General features: G+C 47.1%; 1 protein-coding gene across 4 annotated transcripts in view; it reads right to left on the reverse strand.

The window, feature by feature from the left end:
• The window catches only part of RFX7 (regulatory factor X7), a 511,194-nt gene that overhangs the window by 111,305 nt on the left and 379,082 nt on the right, over window positions 1–20,807 (reverse strand). For 2 of the 4 annotated variants that reach the window (XM_078684878.1, XM_078684876.1), the window contains exon 6: window positions 15,583–15,667. In XM_078684878.1, coding sequence (XP_078541004.1) covers window positions 15,583–15,667 — 85 coding nt within the window. The remainder of the gene's footprint in view (window positions 1–15,582; window positions 15,668–20,807) is intronic. The other 2 variants (XM_078684877.1, XM_078684875.1) reach the window with 1 other exon arrangement.

Raw genomic sequence — 20,807 nt, forward strand, 5'->3', positions numbered from 1 at the left:
TAGTCGAGTCTGCTGCTGACGAGGGCCTGGGTGACTGTCTTTCTTGTATCTGTCGGTATCCATCTGTAGATCTTGCGGAGCATGCGGAGGGTGTTGAAGCAGGAGGAGGAGACTTGCTTGGTCATGGAGAGCGTTGAGTCTAGGACGATTTCCAGGTTGCGTGCGTGGTCGGTGGGCGTCGGGGCTGCCCCCAGTGCCGTCGGCCACCAGGAGTCGTCCCAGGCTGAAGGGTTGGAACCGAGGATGAGGACCTCCGTCTTGTCAGAGTTCAGCTTCAGACGACAGGTCTCCATCCAGGCGGCGACGGCCTTCATTCCTTCGTGGAGGTTCGCTTTGGCAGTGATGGGGTCCTTGGTGAGGGAGAGGATCAGCTGAGTGTCGTCGGCGTAGGAGATAATGTTGAGGTTGTGCTGTCGGGCTACGTGTGTGAGCGGGGCAATGTAAAGGTGTTGAACAGCATCAGGCTGATGGAGGATCCCTGGGGTAATGATCTCAGAGGCTTGGAACAGAATGGGGGGAGGCAGACGCTCTGGGTTCTGCCGGAGAGGAAGGAGTTGGTCCAATACAGAGCCTTGTCTCGGATCCCTGCGGCGTGGAGGCGTGCGCGTTGTGTGCGGTGGCAGACGGTGTCGAGGGCGGCAGAGAGGTCTAGGAGGATGAGTGCTGCGGTCTCGCCGTTGTCCACCAGGGTCCTGATGTCGTCGGTGGAGTCGATGAGGGCATTCTCTATGCTGTGGTTGCTGCGGAACCCTGACTGGGAAGGGTCCAGGATTATGTTTTCTTCGAGGTATCGGGTTAGCGGTCTGTTGGCGGTTTTCTCGATGACCTTGGGCGGGAAGGGGACAGAGAGATGGGCCGGAAGTTCTTGAGGTTTCTTGGGTCTGCCTTAGTTTTTTGAGTAGGGCGTTGATCTTGACGTGTTTCCAGATCTCTGGGAAGGTCGCGGTCTTGAGGGAGAGATTGATGACGTTGCGCAGGTGGGGTGCAATATATTATACCTCTATATTGCTGCCAGAGAGAGGAGCCCCTGGTGAATGGTGTTTGAAGGGATCCCATATTCTTGGCTATGTTTGTTGCTTCCTTTATCTTCTCTAACATTTGCTCTACCTGTAGACCAAAGAGGTGCTCAGCATCAAATGGTAGATTACGAAGTTACATTACATTATTGCTCGTGAACACAAATGTGCACAGCAATATGGACATTTACATTGCTAAGCGTCGATCCCTTTGCTGCAGTGAAAAGCTAATAAGGTACACTCTGGGTCATAATGGTCCGGAGAAAGTTAGAAATTACATACTGTTTGTACATCAGTCCAGGGGTACTCTGCATCACATAGAGGGCATGTTTAAAAAGGTGCGCAATCTATTACACTAAGTGCATTCATTCTGTGGATATGGAAGACAAGGGACCGACGCCCCATAGTGGTCTGGAAGCACCAACGGTCAGGGAACCCAGTCTTCTTGAATGGCCTGCATTGAGTTAAGTAAAGCGTGAAGAAACTGAATGCCATTGCTTATTATGAGCTCCTCTTGATGGTGGGAATCAGAAATCTTACTGCAGGGACCCAAAACAGTGAATGTGGAACACGTTGAGCCCTGGAGCTCCAGCGGTATACGTCTGAACCCGTTGGCAGAGAAAAATAATCAAACAATGGACTCGGTATCCATGGGCATTGGCAATTAAGGAGGAGTTGCAGGGTAGGTGATGAAAAAAACTTGCAACATCCGAGCCACACACCAGATGGCAGGAATAGGGACAGCATGTGGATCTACAGTCACACATGCTACAAACATCTGGTTCCCCACCATAAGTATCATTTCCTGTGATTATGTTATTTTGTCTTAACATACTTGTTAAATAAACTAAACCCAGTATTAACTGGTACATCTGCTTTGGTATAAGTTTTACCCCTATATTTGATCGCTCTTTCTGCACTTCTTTTATTGCTCCTTTATTGCCTACTTGATTAGCAGACTCTGAACATCTTCTAGCATTGAGTTTGATCTCACGTGCGGACATGTTTCTTTCCTCTGGTTTTACATTTGGTTGCATTTGTATGAATTCTATGCAATAACCTCTTTGTATTATTGACAGAACCCACTTCTGCACTCCTAGTTATAATCTCTCAATTCCCTCACTCCTGGAATATTTGTATTTGGTGGGTTTAGTTATAAAGAAACAGAATCTCTTATTTTCTGTACTCTTCCTCTATCTCTGGTGTATCTACTGTGAACATGGCTGCCAATGGGAGCTAGACTTCTGACCTGCTGGTTATTGCCAAGTTATCTGCGGAGCAAAGGTTTGTTTAATTTGGATTCATCTTTTGGTGCTACCTGGTCCCATCGTGATTAAAACGGCTTGAGAGAAGGTCTCCACAACACCAGGAATCCTTTTTTTCCCCTTTTATTAATATTTATTACCGTTTTGTAAGAAGTACATTTCCAATATGTTGTAGATGATGCAATACAATATCCTTTTCACATACATCAAGATTACAGAAAGCAAGCGGTAAGGATAGTAAAGCGCTGCAAAATGGAACAGATAATACAGGTTGGTCAACCAAGTGTGAATAACGAGAAATAATCAAGGGCCTCAGCAGCAAGTAGGGCAGCTGTCGTCCATGGAATGAAAACTCAGATGTAAATGCAATGGAGCAGCTAGAACGCCAATAACCACAGAAAAAACACTTCTGGAAAAACTATCGAAAAAGAGAAAGAAAGAGGGTTGAGGGGAGAAAGATTCACTCGTTCTTGAGGTAGGATGATACGCCACTAATATCTTCAAGCCAGGAGGAGGTTGGTAGAACTAGTACAAAAATAAGATGGAGATCGAGGGGTGGAGGAGAGAATAAAATGTACTTCCACTACACTTGTTCAAGGAGGGAGCTGAGTGGTCAGAGCCCCTTCACGGAATTTGTCTAAAAGGGAATCTCAATGTAGGATATTTACGGATACCCTGTGGTTCTTCTCTGTGCAGCAGTGTGCTCTCAGCCTGAGCCCATGCCAGCATGGAGAGTGCCCATGCAGAGGCGGGTCGTGAATTTTATCACAGCTCTGCACTTTTTGATGCATTTGTAGAGCCCCAGAAGGCCTACTTCCCAAGTGTAGGGGAGGACAGTGTCCGCACGGTGCGGTAAATGTGCTATAACATCCATCCAACATGCAGCCAGTGTAGGACAGGACCAAAGCATGTTCTTTTTTCTACTTCTGGAGTCAAACATCAAGGACAGGCAGTGTCAGAGCGGTGAAAGTAATGTTTTATGTAGAATGTAAAATTTGATCATTTTAAAGTGGACATTATGGGACACTATGGAAGGGTGTGTCAGAAAAGTCTGCCAGTACAGGGGCGGCCAAGATCCGTGTCCCAGTGGCCCTGATCAAGAACCCTTCCTTTGGAACTATGCATCAGCACAATATATAATGCATCACATATTTCCAAATGCAACTAAGATCCTCCTCTTCCTCCAAGCATTCTAATCCTGAATGGCTTCTCCCCCACGCAGTTCTCATCACCAGCATTTATTGCTGAATTACTTTCCTTGCCATTTGTACTCCCCCATGTTATGTTTATCTGTATAGTGCACAACTCACCTGGGAGAGAATACCAAACGTAAGCGAGGTGGGGATGACTGTTCATAAATCACAGTGGAGATGTTCTGTTTTCACTTCCCTAGTGCAGCTGTTCGAATCAGGGACTACCCTCACGTTCAATGGGGCTTTGTGAGATGTACGAGCTACCATCGGGCCAGTTTCAGACACTAAGCCCTTTAGGAGTCAATAGGCTGTGTTTTTGGTGTCCCAGAGGTTGAGCCTGCAATTGACCCTGCCTTGCACATACTGCTGATGTAGAGTTCTACGAAACAGAGGATTACAAACATATATAGGGCCTCTGGCTGCAATGGAGTCAGAACGTACAGACAGACTTGTCTGATATCGATTGGTCCTATATCCTGTGGCACATCTCTCAGGTTTTGAGAAATGTGCCCCTGAAACGGTGACAATTTAAATATCTACATACCACGTATTGGATGCCAAGATCACTACATAGGATGTTTGGCACTGCTTGACATAAAAGCACGAAGTGCAACTCGGACCACGCAGACTTTATTCATATTACATGGCAGTTCTCAACATTGCGGTCATTGAGTACTTAGGTCTGTGATTATATCACACACAACAGGCAGACGCCGCATAAACACCCTGAAAACATGCTTGTTGGACCTTATGCCGCAACCCAGGATGGACAAGGCTGAGAGCAAGTTCATTGACCTGGCTCTTGCATTAGCGAAACTACCAATTGTGATGAATTGGCGGGCAGCCACCCCTTTGTCCTTACTTGACTGGAAATGTGACCTCTGTCGCTGGGCACAAGCTGAAGACAATGTGGTGCAGTGGCCACAATACAAGGTGGGACAGAATACACAAATTAAGGGGTGGGACATATTATTAGCCATGGCACAGGACTCACAGATGGCTAGCCAGCAAATGTCTCTTATTTTCACTGCATTAAGATGCCCTTATGATGCCTATTGCAACTGCTAGTCACCGAACCATGCTTTCCTGAGGCACCCATTATTGTTGATGCTCCTTGTAGCTTACCACACCACCAGTAGGGCTGCACGACACCCCTCACCATGCTAGTAGATTTTACTGTTTACTATGTTCCAGATAACGCCATATGGCATGTAACACAGTAAGCCATGAGTTATTCATCTGTGTTAGATATGACTTGGACAACATTAGCTTTATTAGCTATGTATAATGGTCAATAAATGTACGTAGCCCTGAGCACTGAGGCTGGATATGCGCCTTTTACATAATTTGTTTTCCAGTGTATAAAAAACTCCAATAAAGATCAGTTAAAAAAAAAAAACTCACCATGGAGAGTTTTATGGCACTGAAGCTGGAGCTGTATGGGCTGAGACAAGGTTGGGCGAGGTGAGGAGCGAGATCCTCAGTTTCTAGCGGAATTCGATAACTGAGGAGGAGGCTCTTATGTGCAGGGACAATGTTCCAAGATTTAGAAGGAAGGTAGGAGAGACATGACCACCAGATAGTGCTCATTTGTGGATTGAGAGCCAGTGGCGCTCTTTGAAGGGCAGTGTGATGTGAGTGCGTGGCAGGTGGTTGGGGGGTGAGCCTGGCCTTTCAGTTTGGTATTATCTAGAGTATTCCAGTAATTTGAGCATTGATTACAGCATAAAGGGCGTTGCAGTAGTCCAGCTTGCTGGTGATGAGGGCTTTGGGTGACGGTTCTGCAAGTGTTGATGGGGAGTGTGTTGAAGCAACATCAAGAGGTCTTTATTCGATTTGCATCATAAAAGACAAATACATAAAAAAAAACCAGTTCATACGCTTTTACATATAAGATAATAAATACGTTACATTTTAAAACCATGTTAAGAAAAGTATTAAATTTTAGACAATGATATACAAGAAGACCCCTTACTACATAAAAACAACGCTACGTTGGAACTAAAAGTCATAAAAACATATACAATGGGAACTTCATTTACCAAGGTTGTGAATACGGATTGACCAAGCCCAGCTCACGAATTTTGCTACACCAATGGCGATAGGGGGGGGAAGTATCAGTTTTAAGAATCCTAGTCGCTGCAACAGCAGATCTAGTACCTAATAAGCGGCAGACTGGTAAAAGCCAAACTTTTCTGGGTAACAAATACTTAGGGCAGCAGAAGAAAAAGTGTTCAATATTCTCTACTGCTGTTGCACAGAAAGGACACTTATCGCTACCACCAGTTGAACAGGAGTGCGTAAGCCCCCTCACGGGTAACGAGCCTACTCGTAATTGGTGATACAGTTTACGATCATTTGGCTTAGTATTTAAGTCCCAGTAAGCTTCATATTTAGGGACATCCTTTACACCCAAAAATTCCAGTGACATGGTAGGACCAACAACCATAGTGGATCTCCTCTCAGCGATCCAATGCCAGTAAATATCTTTAAGTGCCTTTTTTGATGGAAAGGTAGCACGTGCTGGATCAACCCATAACGCCTCCAGGCGCAGATTTTTCAAAAGCGTCCTGAGATGAGAGAACCAGGGAACCCTATGGGACCCTTCAAGCCCCCTCACCTCAACGATGGCCTCAGCAAACAGGGTTAATTCAGGTGTAGTCCACAGACGACGCCAGAACGCCAGTGGTCTATAACGTACCACGTCCTCGATAGATTTAACAGCTAAGTCAAGCTGCAGGGGTAAGCAAGGTGTTGATTGTGGGAGACCAGTTGCCATTCCGAGGAACCTATTCTGTGCCACCCTCAGAGTGGATAAATCACTATACCCCCACAGTTCTGCACCATAGATAATTGCAGGGATTATCTTGGAGCCATAAATTTTTACCAACGGTGCCAGGGGTTTAGTGAGAGATTTTGCATGCTCCTTCAATAAGGCTCCCCCAAGTTGAGCATGTTTCAGGGTCATAAGATCCAATTGGGGTTTCCAACTCAAGTTCTCACTTAATGGGACACCCAGGTATGTAAAAACCTCAGTTTGATCCAAAATGGCTCCGCTCATCGACACCTTGGCCTTCACAGACTTGGGGCCTCGCAGAACCATAAATTTGGTCTTGTTGACATTCAACTCTAACAGAAACACTCAAAACGGGCCAGTGCGGACTAAAGGCTCTGTCTCGTTTTAGAAATAATAAGACTGTCGTCCGCGAACATGAGGAGGGGAATTTTCCTTCCAGCAAGGGAGGGGGCGTCCGTTGGATAGTTAGAAAAATACTTAGTCACCCCATTAATAAACAAGGAAAAAAGGGTGGGGGCCAACACACACCCTTGTCTAACCCCCTTGGCAACTTTAAAACTGTCAGTGACGTGGACCCTCGTGTGACAGAGTGGCGGCGTGGGGTCGGAGGGGGCGCTTGACTCCTGCCCCCTCCCCAACGTTTGTTGCCCAGGCATAACCGGAGATCGCTCTGATATAGGTGGGCGGCTCCAGGGGCCCGGCAGGACTTTAGCCTTTTGGTGGCTCTCCTTTCTGGACCCTGCCCCACAATTTGTTTGTCCTGAAGATGCATCCTGCGATGTCCCCACGGTGCGGCCCGCTCCCTGGATCTGTGCAGGGGACCGGCGCCGATCGGCTCAAGATGGCGGCTGGCGCCTTTCTTTGCGGCTCACGTCCGAGCCGGGCGGCTGTTGCAGAGATGGGACAGGGATGCCCGCATCGCACGACGGAGTTCACACCCCGAGATGTGTTGGCTGCCTTAAGGACTTTGCAGGAGACTGTTGATTACTACGCCCGAGTCCTGGGTATGGGACTGGATGCCTTCGCTGTTTCGCCACCTATGTCGACCATGGTCCTACTCCGAGAGTCGGCCGCTGACCATGCTGCTGCCTCTGTGGGGAAGGTTCTGGTTCCTCGAGGGTTCCTCGGACCGCTTGGAGCCCGGACTTCTTTGCCCGTGCTGGCCGTATTGATCGCTTGTATGACTTTGTCCTCGGGGCACATGTTTGACTGGCGGCTGGGAGTGGAGCGCTGTTTTTCTTCTTGGACTGGCCCCGGGGGTTCGCGGCTACGGCCGGACTATTTGACTTTCTCCTCCTGGATGCTGTTCTTTTGTGCCAGCTTTTGGAAGTTCATGGGACCGGCGCTGTGGTTGCCTTTTCTTTACTGTCTGTATTTGGGTGGCTTTGAATTATTATGCTCTTTTATGGCCTTGTTCTGTCCGGGCCCGCCTATCCTGTTTGGACCTTCGAGACTGTGCTTCCCATTGCTTATTGATAGAACTTCAGGCAGTATTCTTATCAGACAGGGTCAGGGCTGAGGTGGCCTGTCCTCTATTTGCTTTATTGTTGACGGGCGGTGTCGTGGATATCTGTGATTGCTATTTCTTTGTTCCTATACCCAGGCTCTATTGATCTTCTTTGTGGTATTGACTCCTTTTTGGGATTTTCGTAGTGTTGGGGTGCAGGGCGGGGCCATGCGGCGCACTGGGGGTCCCCCTCCATTTCTTTCTTTCTTTTTCTTTTCTTTATTTTCTATCTCTCTATATTTCGGGTTCTATTAGGGCGACAGGCACGCGGCTGGGGGGTAGGCCATGACCTTCTGCGGGTGTGCAGGGTGGGGGGTTGCGAGTGGGGCGTATGTTTGTGTTCGTTACTATGGCCCTTTAGTCTTTCCTTTTTTCAGTTGTCGTCGTTGCCTGTGTTTCTTGCGGTGTGTATGGTGCTGAAGGGTGGGTCTGGACCTGTCGTATGCTGGGGCTGTGCCTTTGTTTCTCCTGTTATGTATATTTTGTCCCCTGGGGGCCCCCTCATCGTATAGACACTGTTTCATCTGTCCTGATTTACGCACTATCGTGGGAATGCGTGTGACTGCGTGACGCTTCTTTTTGCTCTTTATTAGTAAAATGAACCTTTCATATCCTTACTCGAGCTGCTATACCGCATCCGAATTCTGTACTGTTACTATATTATCCTGTATCTTGAATTGTTGCCACAATGCTTATCGCTCGCAATGTTTTGACTTTACTAGCGGACGGCCGCGATGGTTGTAGGCCCATCTCTGTACTATGATTAGCTGCAAATAAAGGTTCGAAAAACAAAAAAAACAAAAAAAAAACTGTCAGTTACCTCCCCTGGACCACCCCATCTTACTTTGGCATAGGTGTTTGAGTGCAGATTGATCAGCAGCGCCACCATCTCTTTGGGCATGCCCAAATCCAACAAGACTTCCCAGAGCTTTGTCCTGGGCACTAGGTCGAAAGCGGACCTAAGGTCCACAAATGCCGCAAACAGCAAACCTCCCCCAAGATAGACCACCTTCCAATATAATAGCATAAATCTAAAAACTTGCTCTAAGGTCCCCATATGTTGCCGAAAACCCACCTGGAGAGGACTTAAAACATCATAATCAGAGATCCAACTCTGGATCCTACCCAAAAGAAGGCGAGCCACAATCTTTTGTACAGCATCAATGAGGCTAATAGGTCGATAATTAGCCGCTACTGAGCGATCACCCTTGTTATGAATAGGGAGGATCTCCGCCCCCAACCATGAGTCAGGGACTTTCGCACCCCTTGCCAAAGCATTGGCTAAAAGAACAATGTATGGGACCCAGAGGTCCTGTTCCTGCTTAAACATATCAGCTGGTATGCAGTCAGGACCTGGTGCTTTGCCCCCCGGGATAACCCTTAACACTGCCCTCACTTCAGTTGGCGTAAAAACCAAGGCTTCGTTGGAAGTAATGGGCAACAGAGTTGCAGAACTAGTGACATTCGCTTTGAATTGATTCCCATAGTATTTGACCCATTCTCTTGGCTCAACACAATTTGAGGGGGATCTATCCTGTGGGCGATTCCCCATTTAAGCTGCCGCCCAAATTTAATCATGTTATTACTCTGGCAAGCCTCCAAAAGTTCCTTCCAACGGATCTCGTCCCAGTTCTTCTTGGCAGTGGCCTGCGCAGCTTTGTAGGTGGCCCTGCAGCTGTGGATTAAGCTCTGATCTCTTGACTTTAAAGCCGCATGCAGCGCCTTTTGCGACTCCCTGCATGCACTGTCATACCAGGTTAGGGGCTTCAGCTTATTTTTTCTAAGGCCAGTGAATTTAGTAAAAAGAGTTTTAAGATTTAGAAAAAGATCCCTATGTAATGTAGTGATATTGTCCAGAAGGGCCGACTCTTCGCTGAACCCGCTGATTTGAATCATTGTATCCCTCAGCATGGTTCTAATCCTTGACAGAACCTCCTCATCAAGGGCTATTTTAGGCCAGCTAACCCTTCTTTCATTATTGGATAGTAAGACCTGCGGCAGGGACGCCTCTGCCACCGAGGGCTCTGCAAAGGTACCTTCTTTGATCGATAGAACCAGGGGATTGTGATCACTCTCGGCTCTATTTACTACCACCATATCCAGCAGACTGGGCCACATTTCCACATTCACCAGGATATAGTCAATGCGGGAGCCAGATCTGCCATTATCGTAGGTCATTGCCCCCATCCTATCGGACTTCAATCGCCCATTGACTGCACGCATTCCCTGATTCAAACATAGACCCTTCAAAAATATGGCTGATTGGGACCATTTCTTAATAGGTTGTAATTCCAAACCCGGAATGCCCCATAAAGAATCCTCATCTTCGGTGAGCATACCATCGTCCAACCCCATAGGTTCAAAACAGGTATTGAAGTCCCCCAATACCACCCTATTTGTATTCACCGGCAATGAACTTAAGAGACCCTCCAACGCCAGTGCAACAGGAGAGCATTTTCCCCCTTGGATACCCCACATATAGATATTTACAATCACCATATTCAGTCCCGAAGACGAATTTACCCGTATGGCCAACATATCGGGGTTGTCCAACGGGAGCTCCTCCACTGTTACTCCCACATGTTGGCGTACCCAAATAGCTAGACCACCCACTGGTCTGCCCCTTGCACCTTTCACAGCTGGTCTGGAATAGTTCAGAAAACCAGCGCGAAAAATAGGCCGGGTAGCCCAGGTTTCCTGGAATGTCCAAATATCAGAATGGTCTATGAAAGTCCCCCAGTCAGGCAGATCAAGCTTTGATTCAAGGCCAGCAATATTCCAGGAGCATATCCGTAACAACGGTAAACACTGATCAGTTGCCCCCTTCCCAACTCCTGCCGAGCTAGATATGGCTGGGCAGTATGGACAGAGAGTTGGGCTAGCATCAATGCAAGAAGGTAGGGAACTTACAGGTAAGACTGAAAATAATGTTTCACCATGGGTGGCTTTATCAACATTTAAACCAACAGATATCCCCTGTTCAGGTCCCACTAAAAGTGAACAACAGTCAACAGAAGGGAGTACAGTTTTAGGCTCAGTGGTTTGGACTCTCATATGCTGAATGTAATAAGAAGTTTGAAGTTCGAGTCACCGTACCCAGTGGACTGCCAACAAAGTACCCCGGCTGTCAATCACACCCATCGAAGCAGGAGAAAATGTTAAATCTGTTAGATACTTCTAACGGGGTAAATGGAATCAAATGGTCCATTCTCCTGTTCCCATGTAAGTGATCCAACCTCCCTGGAGGCATACTATAGCTTCTAACGGGTACTGTATTCCACCCAAGATCGTTCCTGATGGGCAAAGGTCTAAGAACTTGCCCAGTGTAACTATTATTGGATGGCATATACATGTTAGGCTGTGTATCAGCTAGTCCTCCAGGTAGAAGGGGGGAGGTCACAAGGGATCTTGGATAAAAGTATGTTAAGTCGTATGGAACTATGGCATTGCTCAAGTTCCCAGAGGACCCATTCAGTATAAGTCTGACTGCCTCTGGGTCTCTAAAGTTTATTACAATAAGGTCTCCCTTTAAATTTTTTTCCCTACTGCCCAACCAGGGGAGACGCCTGACGTGAACAATCTCTCCATTGACATAATATGGGAGTGGTCTATTTAGTCCTAGCCAGTGCAATGTTTTGTTTTTTAACTGGGAGTACCCCTCCCTTTTACCAACCTCTAGGGTAGGGACTCCTGTGAGCACGACCACAAAAGGCACAGCATCGGGAGGCAATTCGACATTAGGGCCCTGCAATTTGTCATTAGTAGGTCGACTCAACCTTCCCTGTCCCACTCGCTTATTCGGGGAGGTTGAATTATCCCCTCCCTTCTGAGGTTCTCTAGCAGCCAGTGCAGCTGATTTTACTGCTGTCACCAGAGGGACCTGTTGGAGAGCTTGCTGAGTTGCTGGTGCTCCCGAATGGGTATTAACAGGGGGTTTATTAACTTTGTTAATGCCCTTAATGGGGCCCTTGGGGGCAGCCGGGGTCGGGACAGGAGCAATTAGAGCCTGAGCTTTAACCATCGAAGGTGGGACTGGCTTTTCAGTAATCAAGGAAGGCCCTGCCCCGGCATTATCGGCAAACAATAACTCAAGGTTCCCCAGCCGTTGTTCCACCCTCTTCAGAATATCTAGTATTGGGTGCATAAAGGACCTAAATAGGTGCTCAATAGAATCACAAGGGGTACCAGACAATAAGACTTTCTCTAGAGGGGGAAGGGCTGGCCTCATTTCACATAATGGATCGGTAACAGGCATTATATCAGTTGTGTCTAATACCACAGAAGCCGGTGGCACCAGCACCACAGGAGCCGGTGGCACTACAGCAGAAGTTTCTGAGGCCTTGACCATAGATACAGCTGATGCATTAGATTTTAGTGATTTGCCAAACTCAGAATGACTGAGCTTACACCTCTGGGGTACCGCCCCCCCCCCTTCTCCGTTTGGATGGTGGAGGACCATGAGCTTTGGGTACGTAGGGCAACTTGCCCTTCTTTTTAGGTAGCTCCCTAGCTGGAAGAGAAGGCACATTAATTACATCTAGTCCTGTACTAGGAATGCTTAGGGTCGCCACATTGGGTGAAGGAGCAGTATTTACAACAACTTGAAGCGGCGAAGTGTCTCTAGGGAGTAAGGGGAATTTGTCCAAAGACAGTGGGTCCTCGCTGAAAAAGTCAGAGACTGAGTCCGGCAAAACGGATACAGGCATCAAATCCGACAAAGGTCTATTTTTCAGGGATTCAATGGAGCGGCGTCGCTCAGTCCTGCGCTCTGCCATCACAAAATCCTTATCCAGATCCGTAACAGCCCTCGTAAAATAGCTCTCTAGTGTTCCTTTACTGCCCCCCGCAGACACCAATTTATCACAGTTTGTAGACATAGTGAAAATGTCCTACCTTCCCAACAGCCTAGGGGGCTTGTAAAGGCAAAAGAGGGGTGGCCCGTCCCGTCCTCCTCCGTCCCCGGACGGCCACAGATGGCCCGCCCTTTGCCCGGGCTTCGCCCGGCTCGACCCACGCGCGTACCGCGATGCTGGAGCCGATTTTCAATCACCTGTGGTGGGCGTGGCGGGGAGGTGCTCCAGGCCCAGTTGAATTGTGGTCAATGATGTTTTTCGGCCTCCCTCTTGGCCACCTAACCCCCTGCAACGAGCGTTTCCCGCGGAGCGGGAAACGCGAGCGGTGACGAACAAGCGCTGCCAATAGCGCTGAGAAACCCAGTAGCGTGGTTCTCCTCCTCTGCCTGACCTCAGTCTGTCAGTCCGCTGTGTGGGCAGTAGCTGCAACAAAGATTGTTGAAGCAAGAGATGAGCAAGGGCAAGGATGATGCAAGCATGTGGGGTCATGCAGGCGTTGAACTGAGAAGGGGCCAAGTGATGATCCTTGTGGAACTCAACAGGTGTGGTTGACATTGTCCGAGGTGAAGGGAGGCCAGGCTAACCAACAGGGCGCGACAGGTCAGCAAAGAGAAAATCCAGCGACGTGCAGGACCTTGGAGGCATCGTACAGTTGTTGGATTAGGATGGGGTGGGACACACTCTTTAAGGCAGCAGAAAGATCCAGTAGGATGAGGGCTGTGGTGCCACCTCTTTTCATGATCATTCGGATCTCGTACTGTGGTAGAGTCTGAATCCGGATTCAGTGGTGTCGAGGAGGTGGTAGCCAGTGAGGAGGGTGGCTAGACATTTCTTTATCTTTTCCATTACTTTTACTGGGTAGGATAGCAGGGAGAAAGGCTAGTAGTTGGCTAGCGTATTCAGGTCTGCTGAGGGTTTCTCAAGAAGTGGGTGGGGGAGTAAAGGCTTATGGGTAGGTGGCTGTGATGACGGAGTTGTTCAGGATCAGGGTGAGGGCTGCGGATCCAATTCTTCAATGAAGATGTGGTTAGGGCAGGGTTTCGAGGGTGGTCTGGAGTGTCTGGACTGCATGGTTGTTGTGGTTTTTTTAGTGGGAATGGTGGACCAGTTGGTCAGAATGGTCCTCTGGGTGTTGGTAGAGATGGGTAGGAGGGCTATGAAAGTGGAAGGGTCCAGTTGGGGCTTTAAGTTTTCATAGATGCTGGTGACCTTGTTGCTGAAGAATAGGGACAGCTGGGTGCAGAGGTCCTCAGAGCGGGTTACACTGGTTGAGCTTGTTTTCGAAGAGATGATGTTCTTCACTATGACAGATTACCTTGGCGCTGTTGGTGCTCCTTCGATGCGGTCAGTGAGTAAAGAGCATTTTGGGGTCTCTGTTTTGCTCATGATAGCGTCTGACAGTGGATTTATTGGTGCTTTTTTCAGTGTCATTCTGACTTTGTCTCTATCTGCATTCAAGTTGTTTGCAGTGGAATTTGGTGAGCTCTAGCTCTTCTGTGCACCAGCTTGCTTGCAGTCAGGTTCTCATGGCTTCGAGAGGAAGGATATCTGTGCAGACAGTAATCCAGAAGTTGTAGATGGATTCTGAAAGGTGTTGTTGCGTTAAGAATGGTGTAGGAATCTGGAGGGCAAGATGCCGCCAAGATTTTGTTCCTGTCAGTCATGAAGATTTGGTGATGGATGGTGTCTGCAGTGGTGTTGGAGGGATATGCTAAAGTTGATAAAGTTGTGGCCTTGCCTTTTGTGATCTTGCTCCTGTCGGTCTCCTGTGGAATGAGTGGGGTATTCAACTTGCGGTTGGATAGGTCTTCGAAGAGGTTGATCTTGTTGGGATCAGTGAAGTCCTCCAGGTGGAGGTTGAAGTCAAGTCAAATATATCTTTATTTCGGCACAAGCCACAAAAGTGTCCAGTAAATAAGATAAAAATGCAATAATAAGTAGAACTCTTTAAAAAGGAGAAACTTACAAATAACAGCATGACAGCTGAAGTCACTGAGGAGGAAGGAGGCACTGGAGTCAAGGATCACGGGTCGACAAAGTCCATGATGGTGCTGCCTAAGTTGGTGCGTGGTCCAGGAAGGCAGTAGACAAGGGTGAAGATCAAGGTGTAGTTAACGGTGATGAGGCGTTTGAAGGAGAACTGCCCGGGAGCACTCATGCTCTAATCCTTTTTAATCACATGAGTGGCTTATAAAAAGCATCAAATACATATCTTAGATGGATATCATTGTAGGATTTGTGTTCAGATAGTGATGTTAACTTGTGGGCTGAACACGGGCTTTGTAGTATCTCAGATTGGGTAACATAAGCTTCAAATCAATCCTTCGTCCAAAGGTCAAACTACATTGTGTCATCAATTATTTGGAGGGATGGGGAACCTATAGTATTGTATTGTATTGTATTGTATTGCGACTTATATAGCGCACGTATCACCCGAAGGTATCAAGGCGCTTGCTTAGGGAACCCGTCCTGGTATTCCCCTGTGAGATACCCCAGCAGGGTATCCACAAGGTGAAAGCCAGGCATCCCGCCGCGAGGGGCCGTAGTGGAGATTAAGCAAGCTATTGCCCAGAGTCGCAGAGTGTGACCCCGTGAGTCGAGTAGGCACCGGAGCGAGAATTGTTGAGTCCGTGGAATTTTTTGAGCCCGAGACCCGCCGAGGCGGGGAATCGAACCCTGGTCCACGGCCGATCTCAGCTTCCGGGTCTGCCGCCTCTAACCACTGAGCCACTGAAAGAGTCTCTTTATGAAAGGGAGGTTGAACTCAAAGGAACAGCAGCCCAAGCTCATTAAGATGGCAAATTTGTTTATATAAAGCCAAAAGGGAATAGGCAGTGATAATAAATAGGTTTCTTGAAACTATTAACACACTGTGACTAGCAGAATTCATGAACATATAAACATCTTTGGCAAAACATCTTATCTACTTGTTAGAAAGTCAAATTATTTACCCCATCTCCTGTTTTATGAAAGTCCAGGTTGGGTAGTGATGGCATCTGAACAAAAGCTTTCTTCCTTAGTCCACTGTAGCAATATGTGATAACGACAAGTTAAGGAAAACATTTTTTTAATCTCTGGCCTAAAAATACTACAAACAAAATGGCCTTCAATATTTTCATTTTGAAATGAATTAAACAGACATGCACACAGATTTTCCTTTACATTTTAATTTTGTATATTTTTTATGAAAGCTTGCAGTAGATACAAGCATTAACTTGTAATATTAATCCTCACTTGTAGGATTGTGAAATAATGTGCACAGCATTTTCTCACCCCCAGCAGGATCTTAGAACACTTTTATAAGAGAAATATTTGCCTTAATACATACATAAATAAAAGCATACTCTGTATTACATATCTGAAATTAAGATCCCATTTTTTGACAAAGATAGATAATTAGGAGCGTGGATTGTTAAGAGACAATTCCAACTAGCTTCTAAAAACCCTTTCACCAGCAACAAAAGCAAACGCTGACATAAACTGGCAAAGAAAGATAAAGTGGTTTTCAGCGTTGTTTGGCAGTTTAGTTTAAATATTCAATAGGCAAAAGAAATGGGTTCATGTCCTGAATTCTCTGTTCTCTTCCACAAAAATCCAAGAAGGGGCTGGTACTCACCCCAATGTGCATTAGAGGAAGACTAAGGGGCCGATTCCGATGTCGGACGGACCAGGCCACTGAAACCCATGGGGGCCCTGCTGTGGGCCAGAGAGACAGTTTCTGACTGCCTTTTCATGTCAAACACGCCGGCACGAAAAGGCAGTGAAAAACTGCCATCGTACTCCCTCGGTCGTAAAGAGGCGACCGGGGGATTACTGGAGGATTTCTGGATGGCAGACAGGCTCTCCGAGCCCATCTTAGGCCATCCGGAAATCCGAGTCAGATTCCTTTCCGACCGAGCCCATTGGAATGGCTCGGTCGGAAAGGAATCCGTCTGACACGTACCGATTCGGTCAGAAGGGCTCCGAACATGGTTCGGAGCTCTTCCTACCCGATTCGGAATCGGCCCCTAAGTGTCCAGGCATTGAGATGAGTAAGCCTTATTGGACTGAGCTGAGATAACAAGAGGCGCTAGAGCACAATCAGAGAAGACGCTGACTGTTCCACTCAAATATGATGATCCAGTTTCCCTTCATTGCTCTGTGGTGACTCGAGTGTGCATTCTTAAGAGTTGCAGAGCCTGGTGTGGAAGTTAACCGGTTAAGAAAGGCCTGTGGGCTCACACCACTGTTTGTGGCCATCGGGGGCACCCAAAGGAGTGGAGAAAGCAGAAATGTATTATTGAGGAAAGAAATGTAAGGGGTTTGAGGCAGGTGATGGGACACATTACCAAAAAGGGCTTGACACAAGGGCCTACACTGGAAAATCAAATTATGAATTTCAACTCTGTTCTGTCTGCAAGATCTTTAAAGAGCATACATACATCTGAGTTGAAATTGATAGTGCATCCAGTCTGCAGGGGTGGCATATTTCTGGTAAAAAGGAGTTTCTGCCCCACATGGAGTTATCTGAATGACAAGAAAGTGACTAGCAACCTTAAATTATATGGTATAGTATATGTGCAGATGTTCCTGGACCTTTCCTTGAGAGAGAACAAGAAATGGAACCAATAGTAACTAAGGACTAAAGCTGGATTTCAAATTTAAATGGCAATTTTCCTGGTGTTTAACTTTTATTGGAATAATCAACACCATAGACGCAGGAACATTTGTTTGGGAATGGACATTCTTCAAATTATAGAAGCCGGCTAGGAGTTTGGAAAGAGGGAGAAAACCCCTGAGAATGAGGGAAATAGAAATGGTAAAAATGTCCCAAGGGGAAACTGAAAAAAATAAAACGAGGACCACTAAACATGCAATAAGAATCTGAGAATAATGAGGTGACTTTTAAGAGGCAAAGTGATCAAAGCCAGAAAAGCTGAACTTTACACTGGGAAATTTTAAACAAAATCAAACACATTTATTACTGCTTAAACAAATGCTTTGGGGAGGAGATTAGGTATTGGCTGAATTGAAAATGTACCCGTAGAATGTTCAAACAACTACACAGCATGCAAAGCCATATCTAGATTTTCACAAGAAAACGGTGACCAACACAATATCAGGAACGAAATACATCTAACCCTTACAAGCAATGGTTAGGCTAACACTCCACTTAAATGCAGCACATATTTACACAATGCACCCGCATGCACAGTTTTGCAGCTTGAAGAATTTTCTGGATTTACATGCTGTGCATTATTCTGCAAACTAGTAGTTGGGTCCGGAATTCTCCACTATAGCGGTAGTCCTTCTTCTAGTTTTTTAGGTCTCGCCTGGCGTTAGCAGCCCACATGCGCTGCTCTCGCCATGGCGAGGGCCTTTTGGAATTGATACGATTCTGATGTGTACGTGGTGGGACAGAAGATGTGCACGCAGGGACTGGATGCTTTACTGGGAGCGTGACTCTCTGGGGACTTTTTTTGGGCTTGTTTGCGCGGCTCCTGACGGTTGACTCCGCACAAACGTTACTGCCTGTCAACGATTTTTGTCATTTTAGCTTCATTTTGGTTCCAGTCCGCCCCCCCTTCCAAAATGAGTTTGCTGTAAATATAAATGTAGGAAGCTGTTTAGGCTTTATTTCTTCCCAGCCGTCTGGGAAATCCACTTGTCTGTTTACTTTTAAATTATGTTCGAGATGTATAATTGATTTATTAACGGAGGCTCCCGTGAGACTGTCCGCAATGAGTGTTTTTACCCATATGGACCATTTATACATTTTTTCCATATGAGGAGCGAGTCCACACATTTCTCATTAAAAGTGTCTCGAATCGCTGCACCCATCATATTTAAGATAATTTTTTGTAGGACAACTTATAGTAATAGAATAAAATAGCCGCTATTTGTCCACAGTAATACTCTATACTGGAAAACAGAAAAAATATGATGGCCTCGGTATAGCGGAAGACCTTTATTTGCTTTTTGGGATCGGAAAATACACTTAAATGGGTTGACTAATACATCGATATGTCTGCGATTTTTTGTGTCAGACTAATGGTTTCAGTCCCTTTTTGTCATTTGGCTTTGCAGGTGGCTTTTTTTCTCGCCCATCCATGGTTTGTGACGCAGGGGCAAAATAAGTGTCTGGAATTTCTTTTATAGAATGCCGCAAAAAGAAAAACGTTTACACCCTTTTTTGTGCTACTAAAAATGTGGGAAATTATAGGAAGCTGCTCTGGAGATTTTCAACGTTATTTTTAAGGTTTTAAAAGCAAAGTGATGACTATTTATTTGTTTGTATGTATGTGTATGTACTCACATTTGCCTTGTTTGTGTGTGTCTACTTCCTCTTTATATACGCTTCCTAATGCAGTTTTGCAGCCTGTTCATTCCTGTAATTAACAGGTGTTATTACTCAATTTAAGAATACTCGGAGAGCCGAAAGAAGGGGCTTTTCAGAAACTGCTTCTTTTCACTCTCCCTCCTCTACATCTTTCTCCTCTGACTCGTTCTCTGCCTCCTGTCTCTTCCGCCTATTTTCCGCCTTTCTTCCCACTTCTTTATCTCTCTGCTCTTCTGGTCTCCAGCCTCTTCTCTCTTCCTCACTTCATGCCTCTTCTTCCCTCTCCCCTCTGTTACTCCTTCTTCCTCTCTGTCTCGTCCCCTCGTTTCCTCTGCCTCTCACCTGCCCTGTTTCGGAGTCTCACTTACACCCTCTCCCTGTGTGCATCTGACTGACCCTGCCTTCCAGCGCAGCCCGGGCTATCCTCTCCACTGCCCACTCCCCCCTGTCCACCCCAGGCGTGTCAGAGAGAGAGGGAGAGCGCGGCCCGAGCCAAGGGAGGGGACGGGGCGGAATGCGCTGTGTGTGAGAGTGATTCACCTCGCAGAGGTGGGGCCTTGAGAACAATGCAGGCCTCCTGGCGCAGGCAGCAGCGGATCATCCGGGAACGCAGGGCACAGTGCCCTCCTGCCACGATCCCCCCATTGTGCAGGCCCTTACTGAGCGGGAAAACAATGAGCAGGAGTAGCAGGCATTGTGAGGGTGAGACAGGGGCTGTACACAACACAATCCGACGAACTGAACGGGACAAACAACAGCAGCGCCAGAGAGAATTATTTAGAAGTGGCCCATGTGATTACACTAGAAGCTATGCGCATCGGGCTCAGCTCTACGCGCTACCGATTGCCTCATTCAGAAGGGGGTGGTGCTGCATAGAATACTGGGCTTGTGCTGTTTCAGCTGGCCGAGGAGTGCTTGGGATGAAGCCACTGGGTCTGTAGGCTCGCAAGCCCTCTGTGTGTTCTGGGGCACAGAAGTGAAAGGAGTATAGGGGAACGCCTGGGTAGTCTGAGACAGGCCGCGGTGGCTGGGGCAGTGTCAGTCACCCAGGATGCGTGTTGCAGGACCCAGCAGACCAGTCTGTCGCGGCCGCTTGCCTGTTGCATGGCCAGGCGCTTGCATTAATGTCCAACTCCCCTTTGCCCCGCCCCACACTACGAGACTTTGTTGTGCTGCTCAGGGGTAATTTTCTTGCATTTAGTTACAGATCGTTACACCATTGCTGCAGGAAGGTGGTGCCCTGTCTAAAAGTCATGATTGGCGTTTGAGCAATGAGTAAGGAGCAGGGCCCTGTTTCTTTAAAATGTACTCTGTTGTACCCGCTCCCCTCCATCCCCCGGAACCCTGCTCAGCCCCGACATGGAGAGGGGAAGTCACTCATCCAGTTTTCACAATGAAGTCACCAACAGTTGACAGCAGTGCTTTATATGGGCCGGTACTGAGAACAGGAGCTTTTTTATTTTAAGAGGGAGAGTACCGGAGCTTCTCAAGAGAGACGTAATGCTAGTACTTTGAGAGCATCGGCACTCATCAGAAACAAGCAGGTACTCGCATCTTTTTTTAAAGTTCAAGGACTGGGATAATACGCGTGCTCCAGAGGTATTGTGTGTCCTCTGAGGGCCACAATCTATTCCACACTAAATTAGGTAAGCAAGCGCCGGTTAACCACGCTAAAGCTAAAAAATTAGTGCCCATGATCCGCGCTAAAGCAATATGTCTTGCCTTTGATTAAGTTATAGCCATTTGCTTGCTAATGGTATTGTAAAGCAAAGAAAATTAAAGGCGAGACCTATGGCATTTTTAATGTTTGTTGTTTTTTATTGTTGGGCATAGACAGTTCGACCACTTAGGGTCCAA

The sequence above is a fragment of the Lissotriton helveticus genome, chromosome 3_2 (genome assembly GCF_964261635.1).
Source record: "Lissotriton helveticus chromosome 3_2, aLisHel1.1, whole genome shotgun sequence".
Taxonomy (NCBI): Eukaryota; Metazoa; Chordata; class Amphibia; order Caudata; family Salamandridae; genus Lissotriton; species Lissotriton helveticus.